At 49.4% G+C, this 27,319-nt stretch overlaps 1 protein-coding gene across 2 annotated transcripts in view; it reads right to left on the bottom strand.

Annotated features, from left to right (window-relative positions):
• Positions 1-27,319, bottom strand: part of ADAM9 (ADAM metallopeptidase domain 9) — a 93,540-nt gene that overhangs the window by 25,820 nt on the left and 40,401 nt on the right. For both annotated transcript variants that reach the window (XM_082200292.1, XM_082200293.1), the window contains exons 9-16: positions 26,103-26,272; positions 22,827-22,908; positions 22,057-22,190; positions 20,291-20,462; positions 18,565-18,657; positions 16,416-16,611; positions 15,728-15,833; positions 14,031-14,214 (exon numbers count right to left, since the gene is read on the bottom strand). In XM_082200292.1, the coding sequence (XP_082056418.1) occupies positions 14,031-14,214; positions 15,728-15,833; positions 16,416-16,611; positions 18,565-18,657; positions 20,291-20,462; positions 22,057-22,190; positions 22,827-22,908; positions 26,103-26,272 (1,137 nt within the window). The remainder of the gene's footprint in view (positions 1-14,030; positions 14,215-15,727; positions 15,834-16,415; positions 16,612-18,564; positions 18,658-20,290; positions 20,463-22,056; positions 22,191-22,826; positions 22,909-26,102; positions 26,273-27,319) is intronic.

The following is a 27,319-nucleotide window of genomic DNA, read 5'->3' as shown; positions in this document are numbered from 1 at the left end:
ACAATGGTCCACCTGAGACATCTACTGCACATTTGGTGGGCCGCTCTTAACAATCCGTAGCTCCATTAAGCAATCTACCGACAGAACTGAGAGCAAAGTTATACCCTTCCATTTGACCGATGAGAAAGCAAAAAGCAGTTCTCGCATTTGATCCAGGATCCTTCAAAATGAGAAGAAGCTGTAGCAGGTACCTCTGCCTTGGAGCGTGAACAGTGGCGTAGCGTGGGTTCTCAGCACCCGGGGCAAGGCAAGTAATTTGCGCCCCCTAACCCGGGGCAAGGCAAGTAATTTGCGCCCCCTAACCCGTGGATTTTAGCACTCGAGTCTCTTCCGCGCCCCCCCCAGATGTTGCGCCAGGTGCAGCAGGCCCCCCTGCACCCCCCACGCTACGCCACTGCTCCCACCACGTCTTCAGGACAGCCATCCGAAGGCTGGCGCGGGGAGAAGGTCTCTCCGCCCCACCGCCAGCCTTCGGAGGAGGTCCGAGGACAGTGGGGTTCCTGCTTCCTCGAGGAGGGCTGGCCAAACGCGCCCCCCCAAATGTTGCGCCCGGTGCGACTGGCACCCCTGGCACCCCCCACGCTACGCCACTGAGCGTGAAAGGATTTCTGCCCCCTCAAGAAGGGTACACTCGGGACTTCCAGTTAAGGCAGCACGGCAACGAGCAGCTCCTGAAGCCAGCCAGAACTTACAAAGCTACCTGGCTGGATCCTGGGCTGCTGGAACTGCCGCTGCCAGTGCCGCCAGCACCGATACTGGAGAGGAACTGGGGGTGCCTGGAACAACCGCAGCCCCCCCCCCGTGACCTTGATTGAGGTCAGCCAGCCGAGGTCAGGAGGATCTCGGAGCCAGCACAGAAGCAGGAAGCAGGAGGGGAAGGAGAGAAAGGAGCCCAGACCCCACCGCTTCTGCCTCCACCACCGCCGGAGGGAAACCGGGGCATCTGGTGCGCCTACCGAGAGAGCCACAGCCTCCATCCCCCCCAACAACCCAGCGGAGCTCCGAGGCTGGAGGGACCTCGGAGCCAAAGCAACAAAGGGAAAAGGGGGGGGGGAGAAAAGAGGAGGAAGGGAGAGAGGAGCCCCGACCTTGCCGTCACCGTTGAAGAAAGAAGAGGAGAGCCTGTTTGTCGGTCTGTTTTTGAAGGGGGAGCCCTTTCTCCCCCCCCACCCCTCCTTTAAAACAAAACTTTTCCACACACCACTGCCACTGCTAGTTACCTCTCCCTCCCCCACCCCTCCTCCTCCTCCTCCTTCTCCTCCTCCTCATTTCTCCTCTTCCTTCTCTCTTTTTCTCCCCCTCCCTCTCTCCATCCCCCCTTTCCCCCTCTCTCTCTTTAAAGAAAACACATACATACACACATACCACTGTATACTTTTCCCTCTCATACTATAGCTAAAACTACCACTGCAATCTATTACCACTGTTATTACTCTACTTTCTCTCCTTCTCTCTCTTTCTTTCCCCCTTCTGTCTTCCCCTCCCTTTTATTTTACTCTAATTTCCCCTTTCCCCTCCCCCTCCCCCTTTTCTTTTTCTTTGTTTCTTTTCTCTTTTCTCTTCTTCTTCCTCGTTTCCCTCCACCTTTTGCCTATATTCTGTTTTGTCTGGTCCTGTTCCTGAACACATTCCTAACCCCACCTTCCACCTTAATTGGACCCTAGTACCCCTTTTGTGTATATGAGTGTGCAGGCGTGTACACACAGGTGCAGCCACAAATAACCCCCCCTAAAACACACATTTCCCCTGGCCCCACCTCTCTGGTCTCTTGCATCTCTGCTTGCTAACCCCCCACCCTTTTATGTGAACTGTCTACCCCCCCCCCCCGCTCTGGCAGCACTGCTGAGGCGACCACAGCCTAGACTCAACACAAATGGCCACCTAATCCGAACGCTCTGTAAAACACCAGTCAACGATGCCTGTTCAGCTCAGCAACCCAACAACATCCAGGAACCATCACCACCACAACGCCTAACCGCAACACGCCCTACTCCAAGAGGATGCCAAGCAGACCTCAAACCAAAACCATTAGGGAGATTGAGATGACACCAACCAGGGACATGGCAAATAGCGCTGAAACCACAACACCCCTTCAAGATGACGACCACCCAACAACTAAACGAGATCTGATGGAAATGGAAGCGAGATTAGCAGAAACACTGAAGGCCACGGTGGCTCCCCTGCAGATATTAATCAACGATCTAACCTCCAAAATGAAAGCTCTAGAGAACAAGAACCAAATGCAAGAAAGAATAATAGAGCAATACCGGGAGGAGAACGCACGCATCAATAAGAAATTGGATGAGCTGGTAAATCACCTGGAAATAGAAAACACAGAAATGAGAATCAAACAAACGGACATCGAAGATCGCAATAGATGTTGCAACATCCACTTCCACAACTTTCCTGAAAAAGCAGAGGAGAAAAGCCGAGCAGACCTAATTGTACGCTGGCTGAAAGATACAGTCCCAAACCTGACACCTGAGGTAGACGACCTGGAGAGGACTCACAGAGCCCTAAAACCTATGCCAGTGCCCCCCCTCCCAAGAAACATCATCGTGTGCTTCACACAGTACAAAAAGAAGGAAGAGGTATGGAACAACCTCAGAAACTCAACCAACCTTCGATATGGAGACGCCCCCATATTGGACTTACAGGATTTATCTCAGGACACCCTAAATCAGAGAAAAAGCCTATGCCTGTGCACCCAGTGTCTCCAACAAGCAGGGATCAAGTACCGATGGGGCTTCGCATTTCGACTCATCGTAACAACCAACACAACACAACAAACAGCTACCAACATACCTGAACCCTTGCAACTACTGAAGAACCTCAAACTCAACCTTCCACCGGAATGGCAACCGACAAACCCACTAAGTGACAGCCACAACCATGACGAAACAACAGCAAACAACTGGATGACAGTAAAGAAGAAAAAGAAACAACAGACAATGCAAACCAATACAGTCAAGCACCACGCACAGAATCATCCCGCCGGCCATATGACACAAGAAACCAGACCAAGATTAACCAAATCAACTCATCGCAGATGGACAACCCTACAACAACAACAACCTCAGCTGAATGAAGCAACCGGAAAAAAACACAAACGAATGAGTGGTGATTCTCCCCCCCTTCCCCCCTCCTCTCCCCACCGAACATAGATATAGTTAACACCATCAACATCCGCCCCCAGCCCTGCACCTGCACAGAAATCCCCACCCCAACACCAGTCCAGACCTCAAAACACATTCCCCATCACCTAACAACCTATAACCCACACCTTCAGCATCCCCCTACTCCATACTAAGGAAAAACAACTCCTCCAACCTTAATAACACAACCCACAAACAGGCTAAAATATGGTGCCCAATCAGCACAATGGTGGCGCCAGAGCATACCAACACCCACATCCTCACCCCAACACACCAATGATGTTGCTAATAACATTGGCAACATTGCTTATGAACCTTATACCCGACACTGGTGTCACAAAGATGCTTCACCCCATCTCACTGATCATCCCCTATCGCAAACAACAGGAGGGATGGCCTGTCCCTGTACATGGCCCTCCACACCAGCTGAGACCTAGGACCAACCGGCTAAATGCCAAATGGCCCAAAATACCCCAAACAAACACATATATGACTACATATAGGAAACTCTCTACAACCTACCCCCTACTCTTTACCCCAAATCTAACTCTAACCCCACTAGTCCCCCAATCACCACACTCTAGGTCAGCGCAATCCCATTGGTTCATTAAACAATACAGGGGTTGGGAAACCCCATCAAAAGAAAATGTATCACCTCATACATAAACACCATGAAACTGCACATCACCTTCCTACAAGAAATACACAACCCACCCAAAGGGATCAAACTCCTGAGTGACCCCCACTTCAGTCAACAGTGGGTCGCACGGGGCTCAGGGAAAGCCCATGGCGCAGCTATAATACTTAGTGGAGACCTGAACTTCACTGCCACAACAGTCCTAAAAGACAAAAAAGGCATTCATTTTCACTAAAGGGACACTAGATGGCAAAATTAAACTGACAATCGGCTCCATATATGCCCCAAACTCAAAACAACTAGAATTCTTTCAGAAGACACTAAACAAGTTCCTCTCCTTCTCTGAAAGGGAAGCAATCCTAGGATGTGACCTCAACCTAAATATGAAAGGCATATGCCTGAAAAACATTCACCCTACAACCCCATGGGCAACCTTCCTTTGAAAGAAACCCCCAACAACTAGGGACTCTTACAAGTTACTAAGAAAGTTAAAAAACAGGTGTCTCTACGACATTTGGGGTGAGCAAAACCTGGGAGACACCAGCCATACATTCCAATCCGGATGCCATGGTACAACGTCCAGACTGGACAGCATTCTGCTCAAACAGGGTCTAATCTCCTTAGCGAAATCAAAAAACATAGGTAACATTAAAATCACAGATCACGCTCCAGTTGAAGTCACCATTAAAATAGGAGAGGGAACACAAACCACCCCATCATGGCCCTTCAGCCCCATCCTAACTACAAACAAACAAATTAGAGAGAGTCTCACAAAAACTCTACAAAACTACTTCAAGGAAAATGATGTAGACAATATAACAAACCCCCTCAAAAATTAACAAAAATAGAACAAGACATCACGGCCCTCTCACCATGCTACAAACAAACAGGATCTAAAAAACTTCTTCAACTTATAGAACAAAAAAGGAGAGAACTAGACTCCCTAGAAATCAACAAAACAATGATCAGCATTCTATACTCTAAACAATGTGTCTATAAATATGGAGGGGAAACTCCAGACTATTAGCAAATAGATGTAGGAAAATAGAACTCAAAACAAGAATACACTGCATCACCAAAAAAGATGACAACATAACATTCTCCCCCAAAGAAATAACCTCAGAATTTGCAGAATTATACTCCAACCTATACACTTCCCATAGCCCACCTGAGAAGGAAATCAGAAAATTCCTAGCAGAACTGACCATGCCCACCTTAATTGATGAGAAGCAGGAATTCATGGACAGCCCTATCACCCCAGAGGAAATAGATATGGTCCTCAAAAACCTGAAACCACACAAAGCCCCAAGCCCAGACTGCTTCACAGCAGAAGTCTATAGGAAATTCAAAGAACCCTTGATGCCCTACATGACCCACCTGTTCAATGACATCATGAAAGGGGGGCCCATCCCCAAAACCTGGACCCACTCCAAAATAGTCTCCATCCCAAAACCACTGAAAGACATCCTCAAAGTAGAATCATACTGCCCAATCTCATTAATAAACCAAGACTACAAGATATTCACATCAATCTTGGCCAACCGCCTAAAAATCTTCTTATGCAAGTTAATAGCCCCAGATCAGACCGGCTTTGTCCCTGATCGCAAGTACTGAACCTAATCAAACACAGCAAGGCACTGTCAATTATGTCCCTAGACATCCTCAAAGCCTTTGATTGCTTAGAATGGAAATACCTATTAGCAGTACTAACTAGCATGAAATTTGGCCCCAACTTCCTATAAATCCTCAAACAAATATACTCCCAAGCCTCAGCAAAATGCAGAACTAACAATATGGGCTCTAACCCTATAGCAATCCAAAGAGGCACAAAACAAGGATGCCCATTGTCTCCCTTCTTATTTATCCTGGCTCTGGAACCTTTAGCAATCCGAATCCGAGCAGCCACAGACACCAAGGGAGTGGAAATAAAAGGCAGAACCTATAAATTAGGGCTCTTTGCAGATGACCTAATGGTCACAACACCAGACCCCATAAGCACAGCAACCTCCCTAACCAGAGAACTCAACACATTTGCAATGGTGTCGGGCCTACAGGTAAATTTTGCAAAGTCAGAAGCTATGTGCTTCAACACCTCTCTTCACACCCAAAAAGAATTCACTAATGTCACCAAGATAAAACTTTGCCACACCAAGTTCAGATATCAAGTTCAGATGATGCCTTCCTGGAACAGATGGCCAAGCATGCAAAAGGAAGGGAGATAGTAGTAATGGGGGACTTCAATTACCCGGATATTTGTTGGACGTCAAACTCAGCCAAGAGCATAAGGTCAAACAGATTCCTCACTGGCCTTGCAGACAACTTCATTGTCCAGAAAGTGGGAGAAGCAACAAGAGGAACAGCCATTTTAGACCTGGTCCTAACCAATGTTGATGACCTGGTTAGTGGGGTAGATGTGGAAGGATCATTAGGCGCGAGTGATCATGCTCTTCTGAAGTTTACTATACAGCGGAAAGTAGCAGCCAAGCATACTAGGACTCAATTTCTTGACTTTAAGAAAGCCGACTTCATAAAACTTAGGGAAGTGCTGGGTGAGATCCCATGGACAGCAATACTAAAAGGAAAGGGAGTTCATGATGGCTGGGAGTTTGTTAAGACGGAGATAGTAAAAGCACAACGTCAGGCAATACCAATGAGACGAAAACATGGAAGGTGCCTAAAGAAACCAGGGTGGCTATCTAAAGAACTTTTAACTGAATTAAGATTAAAAAAGGATGTGTACAAAAAATGGAAAAGGGGGGAAACCACCAAAGAGGAATTCAAACAAATAGCCAGCACGTGTAGACACAAAGTCAGAAAAGCTAAAGCACAGAATGAACTCAGGCTTGCTAGAGAGGTTAAAAGCAACAAAAAAGGCTTTTATGGGTATGTTCGTAGCAAAAGGAAGAACAAAGAAACAGTGGGGTCACTCAGAGGAGAAGATGGTGAAATGCAAACAGGGGACACAGAAAGGGCTGAACTCCTCAATGCCTTCTTTGCCTCAGTCTTCTCCGATAAAGAAGACAATGCCCGACCTGAAGAATTTGAAGCAAATGATTCAGCAAAGGAAACACAGCCCAGAATAACTAAGGAGATAGTACAAGAATATTTGGCTAGATTAGATGTATTCAAGTCTCCAGGGCCAGATGAACTGCATCCAAGAGTATTAAAAGAACTGGCAGATGTGATCTCAGAACCAATGGCAGTCATCTTTGAGAATTCCTGGAGAACAGGCGAAGTCCCGGCAGACTGGAGGAGGGCAAATGTTGTCCCTATTTTCAAAAAGGGGAAAAGAGAGGACCCAAATAATTACCGCCCAGTCAGTCTGACATCAATAGCAGGGAAGATTCTGGAGCAGATCATTAAGCAAACAGTCTGTGAGCACCTAGAAAGGAATGCTGTGATCACCAATAGTCAGCATGGATTTCTGAAAAATAAGTCATGTCAGACTAACCTGATCTCGTTTTTTGACAGAATTACAAGCCTGGTAGATGAAGGGAACGCAGTGGATGTAGCCTACCTTGATTTCAGCAAAGCATTTGACAAGGTGCCCCATGATATTCTTGTAAAGAAGCTGGTAAAATGCAGTCTTGACTATGCTACCACTCAGTGGATTTGTAACTGGCTGACTGACCGAACCCAAAGGGTGCTCATCAATGGTTCCTCTTCATCCTGGAGAAGAGTGACTAGTGGGGTGCCACAGGGTTCTGTCTTGGGCCCGGTCTTATTCAACATCTTTATCAACGACTTGGATGATGGACTCAAGGGCATCCTGATCAAATTTGCAGATGACACCAAACTGGGAGGGGTGGCTAACACCCCAGAGGACAGGATCACACTTCAAAACGACCTTGACAGATTAGAGAACTGGGCAAAAACAAACAAGATGAATTTTAACAGGGAGAAATGTAAAGTATTGCACTTGGGCAAAAAAAATGAGAGGCACAAATACAAGATGGGTGACACCTGGCTTGAGAGCAGTACATGTGAAAAGGATCTAGGAGTCTTGGTTGACCACAAACTTGACATGAGCCAACAGTGTGACGCGGCAGCTAAAAAAGCCAATGCAATTCTGGGCTGCATCAATAGGAGTATAGCATCTAGATCAAGGGAAGTAATAGTGCCACTGTATTCTGCTCTGGTCAGACCACACCTGGAGTACTGTGTCCAGTTCTGGGCACCACAATTCAAGAAGGACACTGACAAACTGGAACGTGTCCAGAAGAGGGCAACCAAAATGGTCAAAGGCCTGGAAACGATGCCTTATGAGGAACGGCTAAGGGAGCTGGGCATGTTTAGCCTGGAGAAGAGGAGGTTAAGGGGTGATATGATAGCCATGTTCAAATATATAAAAGGATGTCACATAGAGGAGGGAGAAAGGTTGTTTTCTACTGCTCCAGAGAAGCGGACACGGAGCAATGGATCCAAACTACAAGAAAGAAGATTCCACCTAAACATTAGGAAGAACTTCCTGACAGTAAGAGCTGTTCGACAGTGGAATTTGCTGCCAAGGAGTGTGGTGGAGTCTCCTACTTTGGAGGTCTTTAAGCAGAGGCTTGACAACCATATGTCAGGAGTGCTCTGATGGTGTTTCCTGCTTGGCAGGGGGTTGGACTCGATGGCCCTTGTGGTCTCTTCCAACTCTATGATTCTATGATTCTATTCTATTCTATGATCTAGGAGTACAAATAACCAGAAACCTCAATAAGTTATTACCACCACAACTACAAGCCCCTGTGGCGACAAATAAACAAAGACCTAAAAAGATGGAACAACATGCATTCCACCCTCTCAGACAAAATAATCATGATCAAAATGATCACCCTCCCAAAACCAACCTACCTATTCCAAACCCTCCCAATCTGGATTCCCCAAACCCAACTCTGCAGATAGCAGAGAAAACTACACTCCTTTATCTTCTCACACAAATACCAAGAATAAGCCCCAAATACCTGCACCTCGCCACCTCAGGAGGAATAGAATCATAGAATCATAGAGTTGGAATAGACCACAAGGGCCATCGAGTCCAACCCCCTGCCAAGCAGGAAACACCATCAGAGCAACATATGGTTGTCAAGCCTCTGCTTAAAGACCTCCAAAGAAGGAGACTCCACCACACTCCTTGGCAGCAAATTCCACTGTTTGGCAGCAAATTCCACATGGGGAATCCCCAACATAGAAGCATAGAAACATTGCCAACCAAATACGCCATATAATCCCATATATACTAAAAAATGAGACAAAACAATGAAGAGGGAAACAATTGAAAATACCTGCACCACAGCATACCCACTCCTCCCAAACAAACTAAGGAAAATTCCCACAACACTTAACAGGTACACACAGACCATGCTCAAAGCATGGAAAACAGAAATAGGCAAACTATCTCCAACTCCATCCCCACTAATTCCCCTGGCATACCACTCATTATTCCATCACGCAGCACAAAACCTCCAGATAAAAACCTGGCTTATATTGTCTAATAGACTTCTACAAAAATAACAAACATTTGTCAACACAAGAAATTCGAGACAAACAAGAAGACACCCAAATGTCCTGGCTAGTAGTAGTAGTAAAATCAGCAGCAACTAGGTAGTAAAATCAGCAGCAACCAGGCCCCTGACAACCTTCGAAAACCTCCTAACAACAAAGGGACATGGTAAAGGGATGGTATCTGCAATATACAAAATACTATTCCAAAATCCCACAAACTCCCTAGACACAATCAAAAAACAATGGATGACATAGGCTACAAGATTAACCCCACTCAATGGACCAAAATGTGGTCTAAACCCCCCTTTAAATCCATATCAACAAAAAGAAAAGAACTCACTCTAAAAATCACCTACAGGTGGTACCTAAAACCAAGAAAACTAGTGCTAATACGCCCAGGAACCTCACCAAAATGCTGGAGAGGGTGCACCTCCACAGGCACATACCTCCACATGTGGCAGGAGGGCCTCAAAATCCAACTATTCTGGACAACAGCTATACAGTGGTACCCCGCAAGACGAACGCCTCGCAAGACGGAAAACCCGCTAGACGAAAGGGTTTTCCGTTTCGGAGGCGCTTCGCAAAACGAATTTCCCTATGGGCTTGCTTCGCAAGACGACAGCCCATAGGGAAATCTCAGGGACGGCGGGGAAGCGCAGCGCGTCTTCCCCACTGTCCTCGGACCTCCTCCCGCTGCCGGCTTCGGAACGAAGCTCTGATGCCAGGCGGCAGGGGGGGAACGCCTCCTCCCGCCGCGCGGCACCGGAACGAAGCACCGATGCCGGGCGGGGGAGGGGGAACGCCTCCTCCCGCCGCGCGGCATCGGAACGAAGCTCCGATGCCGGGCGGCGGGGGGGGAACGCCTCCTCCCGCCGCGCGGCACCGGAACGAAGCTCCGATGCCGGGCGGCAGGGGGGGAACGCCTCCTCCCGCCGCGCGGCACCGGAACGAAGCTCCGATGCCGGGCGGCGGGGGGGGGAACGCCTCCTCCCGCCGCGCGGCACCGGAACGAAGCTCCGATGCCGGGCGGCGGGGGGGAACGCCTCCTCCCGCCGCGCGGCACCGGAACGAAGCTCCGATGCCGGGCGGCGGGGGGGAACGCCTCCTCCCGCCGCGCGGCACCGGAACGAAGCTCCGATGCCGGGCGGCGGCGGGGGGGAACGCCTCCTCCCGCCGCGCGGCACCGGAACGAAGCTCCGATGCCGGGCGGCGGGGGGGGAACGCCTCCTCCCGCCGCGCGGCACCGGAACGAAGCTCCGATGCCCGGCGGCGGGGGGGAACGCCTCCTCCCGCCGCGCGGCACCGGAACGAAGCTCCGATGCCCGGCGGCGGGGGGGAACGCCTCCTCCCGCCACGCGGCATCAGAACGAAGCTCTGATGCCGGGCGGCGGGGGGGGGAACGCCTCCTCCCGCCGTGCGGCACCGGAACGAAGCTCCGATGCCGGGCGGCGGGGGGGGGAACGCCTCCTCCCGCCACCCGGCATCGGAACGAAGCTCCGATGCCGGGGGGGGACACCTTCTCCCGCCACCCGGCATCGGATGGCTTTCCTGAACACTTGGGGTGGGAGGAGGGTTTTCCTTCCCACCGCCAACATTCAGAATGCTGTTCTGAATGTTGGCGGTGGGGAGGAAAAACCCTCCTCCCACGCAAGCCCCGGGAACAGAGGGAAAGCGCTGCGCGCCTTCCCCTCTGTTCCCGTACCTGTCCTGAAGGCTTGCGGTGCGGAGAAAAGCCCTTCTCCGCACCGCCAGCCTGGCAAGCGGTTTCCCTAGGAACGCATTAATTGATTTTTAATGCATTACTATGGGAAACCGTGCTTCGCAAGACGAAAAACTCGCAAGAAGAAAAAACTTGCGGAACCAATTAATTTCGTCTTGCGAGGCACCACTGTATGAGAAATATGTAAAATAACTAAGCAAGTATTAGAAATCACCCCAGAATTGGCTCTACTAAACATCTTCCTTGGGACGCGGGTGGCGCTGTGGGTAAAACCTCAGCGCCTAGGACTTGCCGATCGCATGGTCGGCGGTTCGAATCCCCACGGCGGGGTGAGCTCCCATTGCTCGGTCCCAGCGCCTGCCCACCTAGCAGTTTGAAAGCACCATTAAGTGCAAGTAGATAAATAGGTACCGCTGTATAGCGGGAAGGTAAACGGCCAGGAACCTCACCAAAATGCTGGAGAGGGTGCACCTCCACAGGCACATACCTCCACATGTGGCAGGAGGGCCTCAAAATCCAACTATTCTGGACAACAGCTATACAGTGGTACCCCGCAAGACGAACGCCTCGCAAGACGGAAAACCCGCTAGACGAAAGGGTTTTCCGTTTCGGAGGCGCTTCGCAAAACGAATTTCCCTATGGGCTTGCTTCGCAAGACGACAGCCCATAGGGAAATCTCAGGGACGGCGGGGAAGCGCAGCGCGTCTTCCCCACTGTCCTCGGACCTCCTCCCGCTGCCGGCTTCGGAACGAAGCTCTGATGCCAGGCGGCAGGGGGGGAACGCCTCCTCCCGCCGCGCGGCACCGGAACGAAGCACCGATGCCGGGCGGGGGAGGGGGAACGCCTCCTCCCGCCGCGCGGCATCGGAACGAAGCTCCGATGCCGGGCGGCGGGGGGGGGAACGCCTCCTCCCGCCGCGCGGCACCGGAACGAAGCTCCGATGCCGGGCGGCAGGGGGGGAACGCCTCCTCCCGCCGCGCGGCACCGGAACGAAGCTCCGATGCCGGGCGGCGGGGGGGAACGCCTCCTCCCGCCGCGCGGCACCGGAACGAAGCTCCGATGCCGGGCGGCGGGGGGGAACGCCTCCTCCCGCCGCGCGGCACCGGAACGAAGCTCCGATGCCGGGCGGCGGCGGGGGGGAACGCCTCCTCCCGCCGCGCGGCACCGGAACGAAGCTCCGATGCCGGGCGGCGGGGGGGGAACGCCTCCTCCCGCCGCGCGGCACCGGAACGAAGCTCCGATGCCCGGCGGCGGGGGGGAACGCCTCCTCCCGCCGCGCGGCACCGGAACGAAGCTCCGATGCCCGGCGGCGGGGGGGAACGCCTCCTCCCGCCACGCGGCATCAGAACGAAGCTCTGATGCCGGGCGGCGGGGGGGGAACGCCTCCTCCCGCCGTGCGGCACCGGAACGAAGCTCCGATGCCGGGCGGCGGGGGGGGAACGCCTCCTCCCGCCACCCGGCATCGGAACGAAGCTCCGATGCCGGGGGGGGACACCTTCTCCCGCCACCCGGCATCGGATGGCTTTCCTGAAGACTTGGGGTGGGAGGAGGGTTTTCCTTCCCACCGCCAACATTCAGAATGCTGTTCTGAATGTTGGCGGTGGGGAGGAAAAACCCTCCTCCCACGCAAGCCCCGGGAACAGAGGGAAAGCGCTGCGCGCCTTCCCCTCTGTTCCCGTACCTGTCCTGAAGGCTTGCGGTGCGGAGAAAAGCCCTTCTCCGCACCGCCAGCCTGGCAAGCGGTTTCCCTAGGAACGCATTAATTGATTTTTAATGCATTACTATGGGAAACCGTGCTTCGCAAGACGAAAAACTCGCAAGAAGAAAAAACTTGCGGAACCAATTAATTTCGTCTTGCGAGGCACCACTGTATGAGAAATATGTAAAATAACTAAGCAAGTATTAGAAATCACCCCAGAATTGGCTCTACTAAACATCTTCCTTGGGACGCGGGTGGCGCTGTGGGTAAAACCTCAGCGCCTAGGACTTGCCGATCGCATGGTCGGCGGTTCGAATCCCCACGGCGGGGTGAGCTCCCATTGCTCGGTCCCAGCGCCTGCCCACCTAGCAGTTTGAAAGCACCATTAAGTGCAAGTAGATAAATAGGTACCGCTGTATAGCGGGAAGGTAAACGGCGTTTCCATGTGCTGCTCTGGTGCCAGTTCGCCGGAGCAGCTTCGTCACGCTGGCCACGTGACCTGGAAGTGTCTGTGGACAGCGCTGGCTCCCGGCCTCTAGAGTGAGATGAGCGCACAACCCTAGAGTCTGTCAAGACTGGCCCGTACGGGCAGGGGTACCTTTACCTTTACCTTAAACATCTTCCAAGACAATAATACATATCTACACCACAAAGAATTCATAACCCACCTACTTTCAGCAGCCAGAAACATCATAACTAGACACTGGAGAGACCTGTCAGGAGTAAGCATGGACCAATGCTACCAAATAGTATGGGAAACAGACCTACTAGAAAAAGTAACCAATAAACTGAAACTGACACGGGGACAAATAGAAGAAGACGCCTTCATCCCGGTATGGCTCCCCTTTATCACATACACAGCCCAGCAAGACAACGATAAAAATCCACCAACAGCATACAAATCAATATGGCTAACCTGATCCAAAACACCCACCCACCCCACTCATACATGAAAACAAAGACCACCACAGCCAACCACAAATGAACAGCCACACCCTAGGCCAACCCCAACCTCTCTCACCACCAAAGGAACACAAGTGAACAGCAGAGAACCCACACTAGCAATGCTGACACAAAACCCCACATAGAAACAAGTAAAATAGAAACATAACCACCCGACCCCACCCATCGTTCCCCCCTCCACCTCTTTCCCCCTATTCTTCCTAATGTCTCAACAAATGAAACCAATTTGTAAAAAAAAGAAGGAAAGTGTTATGTGGGAAAAAATATGAGAGAGACATTGCACATACCTTTGTAAATCAAGAAAATCTTTAATAAAAATACATTAAACAAAAAACAATGGTCCACCTGAGAACTTTCCTGCTTTACCTTTCCAGGGGCACATTTGGTGCCTTCGTTCACCATCCCTGGATCTGGTACGTCTGATCCCAGCTGGAAGTCCACACCCCAACAGGTGTTACCTTGGATGGGAGACTTGATAATGGCAGGTTCAATTCCAAAGACAGGAAGGGTTTGCACATTCTCACATTGTAGTTTCCCACACATGGCGTTCCTGTGGCAATATGGCACGGCAACTTAAATCACTGACAGTTAATTTCTGAAAGTATGCACAGATCATTATTGACTTAGGTTTTTTGAGGCTTAGTAGGATTAAAGGAAATATACACTCCTGGATGCTAATTGTGGGCTAATCATAAGGAAAACATCTGTTTGTACAAAACGTATTAATGACATAGTGGGTTTGGCAAAACATCACGCTCCTCCAATGAAAGGACGGGGGAGAAATGCATGGCCCTAATCCAGGAGAAGCCAACATGGTGCCCTGCAGACATTTGCACTACAGTTCCCATCGGTCCCATTCAACATGGCCAATGGTCAGCAGTGCTGGGAGTTGTCGTCCAAAACATCTGAGGGCACCATCATAGTGATTCCTGCCCTTATCTGTCAAATGCAATATGAATGAATAGGGCAGGGGCAGTTGGGGCCCGTCCACCTGGGACAGTGAGCTCATCTAGGAGAAGAAACACTCTGATCCTAAGTCTCTGCCTCTGCTTAGAATCATAGAATCATAGAATCATAGAGTTGGAAGAGACCACAAGGGCCATCGAGTCCAACCCCCTGCCAAGCAGGAAACACGATCAGAGCACTCCTGACATATGGTTGTCAAGCCTCTGCTTAAAGACCTCCAAAGAAGGAGACTCCACCACACTCCTTGGCAGCAAATTCCACTGTCGAACAGCTCTTACTGTCAGGGACTTGTGGGACAGGCTCAGGAGTAAACCTTGGATGGCGCCTTGTACGCCTCCTTCAGGCAACTGCTGCAGCCCAGTTGGTGCCAAATACCTTGATCTGCTTTCCTTTGGACCACATTAGCAAGCTCTAGAAAGGGGGTCTTGTCATCTGGGCACGTACCAGCTATTAGGCAGGCAGGCTGAGCAGCCGGGGAAAAAGGCCCACTGCACCTCTTTGGGGCTTCCCGTGCCCTCACTGAAGTCCTCTTCAGGCTTCAGGGAGGGTTTCCTCGTGAGCCACAAGGACTCTCCAGCCCTCTCCTGCCATTTCCAGGTTTCATTCAAGCTATTTATTTATTTTCTGGTACAACACGTAGACATGATCATGTGTGAATTGATTGTGCATGGGGGGGGGGGCAGCTGTGCAGAGCAGGCTTCTTTTGACAAGCTGCTTATTGAGCAATCTTTTTGATTTGCTTGCATAAAAGAACCTTTTGTGGAAGTCAGATTATGTCCAGGCTTTGTTGAGCATTTGTTCTTATTTTGTTTGTGGGCAGTTACAGGAAAATGAACATTCATCATGATTTCATCCTGATTTGTTTGCGCAGTTGTTATATGTTAATCATTCATTTGTTTCACTTTTCATGCTTTCCCTGTCACTTTCCTAAACACAAAAAAGTCTGTGTTGTTGCTTTCTAAAGTAGATTCGTAACAACAGAGCACTTTAAGCTATTTTAATTGTGCAAACCTACATTTTCAGCATGTGACTTAATCCACCCCCTAAGGCACCATCAGTCTGGAGGTGACCAGGTTTTCCTTGCCGCAACCACTTACCAGCTGGAGCACTTCTTATAGTCATGCCCATGGTAACCGCAATTTCCAAACCTGTCACCTTTGGAATTCACTTCAGAAAAGCAGATTTGGGGAGCAGCCTTTGCTTCTGCAAAACACAGATTTGGGAAATCAGGCTTGCCCAGCTCCTTTAGCCTTCTGGCAGGACCAGCAGCATAAAGTAACAGAAGACCCATTTTCTGCATCAAGAAGAAATAATAATAATAATAATAATAATAATAATAATAATAATAATACAACTAATGTGTGCTCCAGGTTGCGGTGGGGAGGGCAAGATAGCCTCCAATGGCCCCCTCCCTCACTGCGTCTGCCACCTCATTGCCCTTATCACCTCCAGTTGTTCTTCCTCCTCCTGCTTGCTTACTGCAGAGAGCCAGTGAGCAAGCCGGCAGCAACTGCCTCTCGCTGCTGTTGCTCCTCCTCCTCCTCCTTCCCACCACCGTCTGAGCAAGAAGATGAACAAGCAAGCAGGTGAAAAGAAGCAGCAGGCCCAGGGGGCTCTTGGGGGAGGGGGCTCAGCAGATGCCCAACTTCGCTGTCCCTTGATCCCAGCCTTGCAGAAAAGCAACAGAAATTGTCATGCAGAGGCAGTTCCTAATCCCTTAGGATAATGTCTGCTAGCTGTTCCTTGTGGAGAAGCAAACATAACGCCGATCCTCATGCTCCTTACTTGGCCCAAAGATGCCCTGGCACTGGGCATTGTAATACTGGCAGAGACCGTTGTAGCAGTAAGCCTCGTCTTTGTGGCAAGGGTGCCCGTTCTCAATGGTGACGTCTGGAGGGCAAAACTGTGAAGTCCCATTGCAGAACTCAGGGAGGTCGCACTCACTGGCCCGCTCACGACACTCTGTGCCTTTGGACAGGAACTACGAAAGGGAGGCAGGAAATGTACCAGCGTCAACCTGCTAATACCCACTGTGGGCAATATACCAAAACTATCAACAAAGTAGATTAAACCTCCCACTGACTTCACCCCATAATAGTCTAGCATTTATGCAGCACAGGTCACCTGTCCAAAATATTGTGTTCCTCCTCTGTAATCTTTACATCATCCTCTATGGTAGGCTGGCATTATTATTCCCATATGGCAGGTGGAAGCTACCTAAATGCTCTCCTCCTCCTAATTTGTTTAAAGAGCTTCTTCTTGTTCTTGGTCTTAATGTTTTTAGCAACGTGCTCCTGAAATTCTTTTTAAGCATTTATGAGACCCTCCTTCCCCCACAATCACTTTAGAAGCTATCCTACCACCTTTAGGGATCTAAGCAGCAATAGTCCCAGTTCAAGTGCAGCCTGTCCCTTTTGTACAGGCCTGGATTGACCAGAATGTTCCTCAGTGTCTAACAAATCCAATGCTATCCTCCCAACCCCATTGCCTCATCCACATGCCTCTCCAGCTGACCCTGCAAGGGGAACTGGTAGCATTTCAGAGAAAGCTACCTTGGAGGTCCTGGCTTTCAGCACCGTACCTATCAAACTACATTTGGCTTCCAGGAGCTCACCTCTACATTCCCCCATGTCATTGGTGTTAACATGCATCACAACCACTGACTCCTCCCCAGGACTATCTTCCAGGCTCCTTAGGCCATGTGCCATATGTGCAGCCTTCATGCCAGCCAGGCAGTTCGCCCTGGGGTATCTTTGCGCACCACACACCCAAATATCTAGGTTCCTGATGACTGATTCCCCACTATCACGATCCCTGCACTCCTTGCAGATGTATTCTCTGTGAGAGAGGATAACAGTTTGTCCCATCTCAAAGAATGTTTACCTGTTCCTCAGAGAAGGACTCTCCTTCCCCAGCACCCTTCTTCTTCCTGACAGGAGGGGAGCTATAATCGCAGGAGTGCGACTCTGCTGTAACGCTCATGAAGGTGTGGTGTCAGCCACCAGCCACTTTGCCTCTCTGAGCTTCTCCAGACCTGCCAGCCTGGCCTCAAGGGATCAAATGTGCTGCTGGAGACCCAGGAGCTCCTTGCACCCTGACACAGCCATGACCTTTGTCTCACAGGGAGACAGTCGTACATGGAACAGACAAACCCCCCACATACAAGCACCAAAGCATTAGAACCAAAGCATTAGATCTGCTCCAAAATGTTCTCAATAGGCTTGCAATATGTCTGGAAAATCCCTGACATGTCCTGGTTTTCAGGTGTAAAAATGGCATTGGGGGGAATTTTGCTGAATTGGCAAAATGTCAGGAAAAACCCATGTGTATGGTGGTTTCCAAAAAAAGCCAACCAATTTCAGTGGTGTCAGGAATTTTACTTTTTTAAATATGGCAACCCTAGTTTTCAGAGGCAAATAGTAATGAACTTGGGATCGCACACAACTGCCCTGATATTGGCAAGAGCACAGATAAATCATGAATGCCCAATGAAATGGACGCCTGGGGGGCCTTAAGTCTAAACATGGCATCAAAGCAGCCAGACTTTTAACGATGAGTACCTGCAAACTGACACATTTGCACTTGGCCATGGTTCGTCATAGTGTTATGTACAACCTGGCCATGTAGTGAGATGTTTAAGATTCAAATACTCTAGGAAAGAATCTTCTCTAGCATAATATTTAATTACCATATCCCATTTATTTCAACTCAACTTGTTCTAAGAGAAGCACATTTAGAGTTGCGGACTATTTCTTTATCACATGTCAAGGCTGCAATCCTCCACACACTTACTCGAGAGCAAGCTCCACTGAACTCAGCAGGACTTTCTTCTGAGTAAGCACGTGTAGAATCATGCTGTTAGAGACCCAAGTCCCTGTAGAATTTCCTCCTGCCCTGCAGTTTCTGGCAATAACTTGGGATCAGTGAGTCTTACATGACAGTTGTGACAGCAGTCTCCATAACCACAATCAGCCCCAGGGTGGAGTCTACAAGTTCCTGCCTCACAGCAAGGATCAAACTGGCATTCCTGAAAAGTTAGGAGAGGAAGGGGAAAAACAGATGAGAAAGGAGGCTACTCTCAGGCATTTCCAACTGGTGCTTTTTTTCTAGAAAACTAGGTGCAGGTCCTCACCATGAAGTTGTTACAGTAAGTGCCACACTTTTTAACAAAAAAAGAGAGGTCCCAGTACCGTCTGAAAAAAAGCACTAATGCCATTTTAATCTTAAAACTCGAATGTTGGCCTTATACAGGCGTGATTAACCTTGGACCTGAAACAATTCCTAAACCAGGGATGAGGAACCTGGCTGTGGCTGATGGGAGTAGGAAGTCCTACACCACATCCATTAAACCATGGGCAGGGCTGACAGGAGCTGCAGCTACATCAAATCCAGTTCAAACCATGGTTAAAGACTGGCCCCAAAACAGGACATAAAACTATGGTTTGAAATGGATTTGCCACCAAATTATGGTTAAGTGTTGCTTCTGTACTGTGCAAACCACAGTTAAAGGAGGTGACCTTCCAGCACTTCTTCATTTAAAAACTTCTTCCATTAGCTTCTATTGACTACACCAGCTCCAGGCTGAAATTTTGAGGGGCCTGATCCAAGTTCGGATGTCATGGCAAGCCAGAGTCATTTCCTCCTTAGCCCAGCAAAGGGCAGAGCAGAGGGGAAGTGAAAGAGGTGCTTTTGAGCTGTGTCCTGATGGGCACAAAAGCACCTCTTTCACTTCCCCTCTGCTTCTTTGTGTTAAGCCACAGCTAAAACTAACTGTGGTTTAACACAGGTGAGGCTGAACTCCAGCCTATGGGCTGAATTAGATCCACCTGTCCTCTCCAGTTGGCCTGTGAGGCTGTTATGACCAAACCATGCCCACCTGCCAGGTATGGGGCAGGAAAGGAGAGGGTGGGCCACAGTGGAAATACATATTTTAAGAAAGTTAGGCCAACAATCAATAAATCTAAAGGACTTGCACCTCTCCTTGTGGTATAAAAGCATGTGGACTTTGGTAGCAGCAGAGAAGATAACACAACTAAGAGGTCTCCAACGGGTGTGAAAAATCCAGAGCACTTCTACAGAGTCTGGCGGAACTTTAGTTTGCATGTTTCTGATTCTGATGTGCTGAACAATATAAGTACATCATAAACAGATGAAGGGTTTGTGTGGAAAGGCGAGCAGATTCCCTCCTATACGTCTAATATGCACCAAGACAAAGCCCCCGCCCCCACTCCACTGACAGGTGGGTGGCTGGAGGGCAGGGAACTCCCTCCATTTTGTTTGCATGCATGCTGAATGGATATCACACCCACTCAAAGGATCTTTTTGGCCGCCCCCTGAAGCACTCTGCGATGGTGGGTGAGTTGCTCTGAGAGAGAGTGCCATATCCCACACCACTTGAAGCCAGGTTGCTTGCAGTGGGGGAGCAGAAGACTTCCCATGCCATGCCACTGTCATTCTGGCAGCCAACAGGAGCAAAGATAAGAATGTTCCATGTTTGATCTTGGGATTCAAGTGGCTTCTCAGAGAAGACAGTGCTAAAGAGGGATCTAAGACAAGAGCATGGCCTGTGGTAGCAGACGCAAGACCAGAAATCCTGAATAGCCCAAACTTCAAACCTGCCAAAAGAATTCTGTGTTGGTGACATCACACCCGTTACTAACCTCTGATGTTCCACAATCACATTCCTCTCCAGCATCTACTAGCTTGTTGCCACAGTACGGGATGCTATAGGTTTCCTCAGGCCTGGGGATATTGAGGAGGCAGCTCCCACCCTTGCTCAGAGTTAGCTTTTCAAAGTCTTCCTCGCTACAGCTGCTGAAGTTCCTGGCCCCTCTGCAAGCATGGAATATTAAAAAATAGCCCTTACATTGGGCCATGCAAACTCTAGGGCAGTCTTTGCCAACCGGGTGCCCTCGAGAGGTTTCGCCCTAAAGCCGTATTCACACACAATATATGTAAAGCACTGTGATATCATCACTTTAAACAATCATGACTTCCCTCAAAGAATTATGGGAGCTGTAGTTTACGGGTGCTGAGAGTTGTTCAGAGGCCCCCAAAACACCTCCCCAGAGCTACAATTCCAAAAGTCGTTTAGCAATCAATCCCTCTTCACAAGGAATCAAAATAAAATCACAAGACTAGGGCAGGTCCTAAAAATATAGCTCTCAAGTGTCAAAGGGCATGTATACAAAGCAAAGCAAAATCCAGTTTATACCAGTTTCACCAACATGGCTCCTGCCTTGGCTCAAGGAATCCTGGGAACTGTAATCCAATAAGGGTGCCAAGAATTCCAAAAGAGGTGCTTGGACTCCTATCATTTGACTGCAGTTCCCAGAGTTCCTAAGGAGAAGGGATGGGTATTAAGTCACTTGAAAGCCACAATGGAATGACATTCTAGGGGGATTGTGCAGAAGAGACACCACAGAAAAAGAATCACAGAGAAGGAAGTTTGCACAGCTGCACAGACTCTCTCATTTGACACCTGGCAGCAGTTGTTCCATCAGGCTTTCTTTGAACTGTTTCTATCCCAGCTGGTTGTTTGAAGGACTGTAACTTTAAAACCTGGTGCCTAAACTTGCTTTTCTTCTCTCTCCCCCCCCCCCGCCCCCAATCCCTGAGGACTGAGCTTTGTAAGCCACTTTGAGAGCTTTTTTAGTTAAAAGAGAGGTAAAAAATGTTTTGGGCATTATGAAGACACTTAATTTATGTATAAGATCTGGCATTGCTTGTTGGGGGGGGGGTCCCCACTCTCATGTGCTATGGAAGGAAGGATTCTTGGCTTTACAGTAGTTCTTATTTTTATTTTGTTCTGTATTTTGTTTCTTTTGTATTGTATTTTTATGGTGTGAACTGCCCTGAGATCTACAGATGAAGAGCAGTATGTAAATTTAACAAATAATACCAATCTGTTTAAAAAGAGAAGATTCTCACTCACGTGGCTATGTTTTTGAAAGGCTGAAAGCAGCATGGAAATGTTCCCATGGCTGAAATTCAGGGGTCCCCATGTTCAGAGGTTGCTCCCCCTTTGTCTCCTGCAGCCTGTGATTACATCCCTCTACTCCAGGGATGGAGAACCTCAGGCCTCAGGGCCAAAGGCAGCCTTCTGGGCCTCTCTGTGGGGCTCCCAGGACTCTTCCGGCCACAGGCCCTTCCTAGCCACATCCCCTACTGACTCTGTCTGACTGGACCACGCCCTTGCACCCTGATCATGCCTCTCACTTGCCTGGTTGGAGGCAACGTGCGTGTGGAGACCAGGTGAAATTTGCACCCATTGCTCTGTTGACTTTTGCTTCTGGCCCCTCATGCCCCTGGCATGTTTCCCCCCAAAAGGTTGCCTGTAAGGGAATGCAGCTGTCCAGTTGGAAAAGGTTTCCCAGAGTTGCTCTGCCCAAAGGCCTTCTGCAATAGGTCCAAAAAAGTTACGTACGATGCTCCAGAGTTCATGATACAGTTTTCTGAACCACAGTCACACTTCCTTTCATCGTCATGGTTCATTCCTAGGTTGTGGCCAAGTTCATGAGCAACGATCGATGAAAACATCTGCACACTGATGGGCCCAAACTAGAAAACAACACAAAAATAACAAGCACACACAAGTATGTAATAAAAAGGGGTCCAAAAGTTCTGGCTTGGTTAGAGAAACTATTGTGTAATCACTTAGGGGGAAAGTATCACAAGCCTTTGCTCTCTTCTTTCAGCCTTGGGTGATTGAAGTACCAGCACACAAGAAACCAGGCAGAGCAACCCAACTCCCCCCCCCCCCCCACGCAAGGCTGGGCAAGGAGTGTCTGGATTAGGCATAAGCAGAGGTGTTCCCCTGCTCTGCTCTCCCAACTGAGCTGGCCTTCCAGCTGCCCCCCAGATGTGTGGCCTTGGAACAGAACATTCTGAGGGAGGGGGGTGAGCCAGCTTGGGATCCACAATGGCACTGGGCCCAATTCTCATCCCCGCCCCTTTCACCACAGTTGCCATGAGCAGCTGAGTTGTGAATGCAGCAGTGGTCCTGCCACTCTGCCAAGTCCTTGCAGTGGGAGGGGGGACTTTGGAATACACCCAAACCAAATGCCCCAAAATAAAAAGAATAAACCCAATGAAAACGGAGCACCTGGATCTCAGCCAGACCCACCGCAAACCCCTTTTGCCACAAAGCTAAGTTTCCACCTTTGTTCATTGGAGAAGCAATGGATGTTGAGTTACCACATTAATGCCTCCGGCGTGGCTCTTGGAGCAGACGGTACCCACGTAAGCCATCCCTGCTGTGCCACCAAATGCTTTCTTCCTGAAATTTACACACAGGAAAGAGTGCCATTAGTTTCTGCTGCAAGCAGAATTGTCATCTCCCATTTAAATCCCAAACAGTAATGCCAGCAAAGAGCGGGGGGTAAGGTCACTTTCAGTGTCTGGGCACTAGCTAAAAGGAGAATCACATTCTTAATAAAAGCCTTTAAAACTATGGGGAAATGGGGGGGGCGGGGGGAGTCAGGATAAGCAAATAAGCTTAAAATATTCAAGACTAAGAATAGTAAACAAACCAACAAAGTATATATACATACATGTGCGTGCGTGCATCTATTAGCACCCCCTAACAACAACAACAACAACAACAATTTTATTATTTACACCCCACCCATCTGGCTGGGTTTCCTCAGCCACTCTGGGCGGCTTCCAGCGGTCTGGATTAGTTGTAGTTTCCAGGTAACCTTCAAAGGTAGCCCCACATAGAGCGCGTTGCAGTAGTCCAAGCAGGAGATAATTAGAGCATGCATCACTCTGGCAAGACAGTTTGCAGGCAGGTAGGGTCTCAGCCTGCATGCCAGATGGAGCTGGTAGACAGCCGCCCTGGACACAGAATTGACCTGTGCCTCCATGGACAGCTGTGAGTCCAGAATGACTCCCAGGCTGCGTACCAGGGGCACAGTTACCCCATTCAGGACCAGGGAGTAACCCACACCAGCCCGCCCCGTCCCCCAAGAACAGTACTTCTGTCTTGTGAGGATTCAACATCAATCTGTTAGCTGCCATTCATCCTTCAACCGCTTCCAGATACTCACACAGGACTTTTACCACTGTCAGTGTTTCTGATTTGAAGGCGAGGTAACCCCCCCTTGATCTCTCGCAGCGGCCTCATGTAGATGTTAAAAAGCATGGGAGAGAGGACAGTACCCTGAAGCACCCCACAACTGAGAGCCAAGGGGTCTGAACACTCATCCCCCAACACCACTTTCTGAACACGGCCCAGGAGAAAGGAGCGGAACCACTGTATTACAGTGCCCCTAGCTCCCAACTCAAGACTATCCAAAAGGATACCATGTTCAATTGGATCAAAGGCGGCTGAGAGATCCAGCAGGACCAGGAAACAGATTTCACCTCTGTCCCTGGCTGGCTGAAGTACATTGACCAGCACGACCAAGGCAGTTTCAGTCCAATGGTGGGGACTGAATCCCAACTGGAAGGGATCCAAATGGTCCGAATCCTCCAGGCGTGCTTGTTCAGGAACCACCCGCTCAATCACCTTGCCCAAGAATGGTAGATTTGAGACTGGGCAATAGTTGGCCATATTGGCTGGGTCTAAAGATGTTTTTTTAAGAAGCGGTTTAATGACCACCTCTTTCAGTGGGTCTGGAAAGGCTGCCTCGCAGAGGGAAACATTCACCACCCTGCAAAGCCCATTGCCCAGCCCTTCCCGGCTCACTTTTATGAGCCAGGATGGGCAAGGATCAAGGAGACAGGTGGTCGGTTTCACTCTTCCAAGCAGCCTGTCCACATCCTCAGAGGTAACAGATTGGAATTGATCCCATACAACGTGACCAGACAGAACTCTAGCACTCTCCCACCCTAGCCCTGCTTCTGAAGGAATGGGTCTCCCAAACCCAAAACTGACTGTGCAGGCAGTTTGAAACTGCACCAAAATCCCTATTTTTCCTTAGCTAAAATGCTTTAACTTGAGCTCTTGAGCCAAAACCCAGCTGTATAAACAAGTGCTCAAAGCTCTCTCCCTTATCAGTCCATGAAGGCCGGTAATGACGGATGGCTTTGTCCATTCCAAAGTGGAACAAGGATGACACTCTGGGCTTTATCTTACATCCTGACCACAAAGACGCACAGACCTAGTCTGGGAACAGCCAGAATGTGTTCTTAGAGTTGGTGAACTCTTGCTCCAAGATAAGAGTATAAGAACAGGAATACCCTTTTATGGTCAGAAGTACAGGAAAGAATACCCTTTTATGGTCAGAAATACAGGAAGGAATACCCTTTTATGGTTAAGAATACTGGAGCAGGAACATATGTGATGTCAACCTGTGTGTATAGGCTGACGTGGTTAGATTCCTGGGGAAGGAGGGAGAGGGTGCCTGGAGGATATATATAGTGCATGAAATTTCTCATTTCTTTGGACTTGCTGTGGACTGACCCCACAAGTGCCTTTCTGCTGTTCCGGAGGGCAGAAATAAAGAACTCTTTCTCTGAACCAACCCTCAGTGTCATTTGACTTCCTTCCTCCTGTCCGGGAGCAACGCAGACCCAATCGGTGAACTCCAATAAGGCTACACTTCCACAGTGGAGTCTATCTCTTTCCAAATCTGAGCAACCTTATTTGCAGAAACCTTTGCAAAATCATTGCAGGAGATCTTGGGGTCCTTACAGGGCCTCAATGGTGAAAGTGGTTCCATTAGATTGTGAACCACCTGAGTCTCCTGCTGCTTTTTTCTGCAGAGGCAATAGAGATGGTGAAGAAGGTCCTATTTGCCATCGCTATCTCCACTTAGTAGGCTCAACATTGAGCTTTGACCTGTGTCCAGTCCAATTCAGAATGAGTTTTCCACCACTGGTGCTCTAGCTGTCAGCTCTGGGGGAAACCAGGGGGCCGTCTGAGCTCCATGCAATCAGAGAGGGAGCTTCAGAGCCAGTCAGTCAATAGCCCTTGTTATCTCTGCATTCCAGCTGGCCACCAGTGAATCAGATGAATGGCCATCAACATGGGATAAGGCATCCCCTATCACTCTTCGGAAACCATTTGGTTCCATTAACTGGGGGAAGTGGTGGACCATCCGAATTGGTCCCACTTTCCTGAGTGGGGGGTGGGGGGAAGGGTCGTGGAGAAGTCTGGTTGCATCAGAAAGTGACCCAACCATGGCATTTCTTTTGTTTCACCAAAAACTTGCAGGAGTGCAATGAATTATATTCAAGGGAAGCACTAACTCATTCTGTTAGTGCAAGGGGTAATATGTGCAAAGCTGGGTGCCCCACTGGCGGCTTCATTTTGCACTATTTGCAGCTCCCAAATCAGGTGGTATCGTCACGTACAGCTGATCTATAGCACTGCAGCATTTTATAGTTGACTATAATTGTTGTTAGCGACTCTGGTTTGTGCACAAGCATAAGAAGGGGTGGGATAAATATTTGCACAACTTCCATCATCCACCTCTTTTTGAAGTTCAGGGAAAAGAGTAGGAGGAAAACCCCCACAGATCTTACAGAACAAACTGTGCACTGTCATGTCTTTGGCGCGGGACAAGCTCCTGCTCTCGCCACTGCACAAAGTTGGCAAGAACGTCTCCTGCACCTCCTTCCAGGCGGATCTTGTTTTCCTGAGTCCAGATCTCCAAGCCAACCAACACGATGCGGATGTTCAGTGCTATGTACATCTGGAAAGCAGAGAGAAGAAAGGAACAAGTAAGAGAGGGCTGGGGAATGTTTTCTATCGCAAGGGCCCCATTCCCTCAGAGGTAACCTTCCAAGGGCCACACGGCAGACAGGATCCTAGCCAAAAGTGGGTGAGGCAGAGGCAAAAGGGCAGAGAGTAACAGGGGTGACTCACTGTTGTGCAGTGTTAGGCTCTGTTCCAGTGATAGAAGCGTCAGAGGTTTCAGCACTCACCCTGCAACCACGGCTCTCCGTCCTGCACCCAGACAAGCAGGAGGCATTACTTAGGACAAGGACACCGTACAGAGCCTGTCAGGGCAGCCACCTTTGGACACATGAAATTCTCCAGGAACAGAATGCATGCAAGCATGTAGAGTCTCTTCCTAGGAGCATTTTAAAAGCTTTTTTTTTTTTTTTTACCATGCAGACACAGTAAACTAACTAGCAGCTCCAAGCAGCTGTGAAATGTTTAAAGAGAATCACGTGTCCCCATGCCCCATTGCCATCCCCTCCCTGTGCACACTGAATAGAGAATGGAAGCTCATCAGAAAGCACACATAGAGCCATTCCACATTGAAAGGCCTGGACAAAGGGAGGGATCCCAAAAAGGAAAACCAAAAAGATAATGCAGCTGGATGCCAAGCAAGTCTTCCTTGGCAAGGCATTCTAGAAACCTCAAAATAACATATTTCAGTTGTCATCCTAATTATTATGTTTCAAATACATGGCACACACAACCAAACTGCTGCATCTTGAACTGGGTGTGGAGAGGGCAGCTGAATTAGACACAGCCGTGGGCAGCCTGAGGCAGGAGCAGCCATCTTGAGCTGCCCGTAAAAGCAAGTCTAGAGTGAGAGACTAGGACAAAGTCTGCTGCTGCCAGGAGCTCTTCTCATTCTGAGACTTCTGTGGGTGAGCTGAGAGTTGGTTTGGACCCTAGGTGAGAACAGGGTTACAATGTTACATCGTTATTGGCATCTGTCTGTCTCAAGAGAAAATGGAGTGCATCTCCAGGGGTGATGTCAAACCGCTGTGTTAGTAGCACTAAA

This window comes from Podarcis vaucheri (genome assembly GCF_965113315.1).
Source record: "Podarcis vaucheri genome assembly, chromosome: 15".
Lineage (NCBI taxonomy): Eukaryota > Metazoa > Chordata > Lepidosauria > Squamata > Lacertidae > Podarcis > Podarcis vaucheri.
The sequence above is the reverse complement of the archived record's forward strand: the minus strand, read 5'-3'. Positions and strand labels throughout refer to the sequence as shown.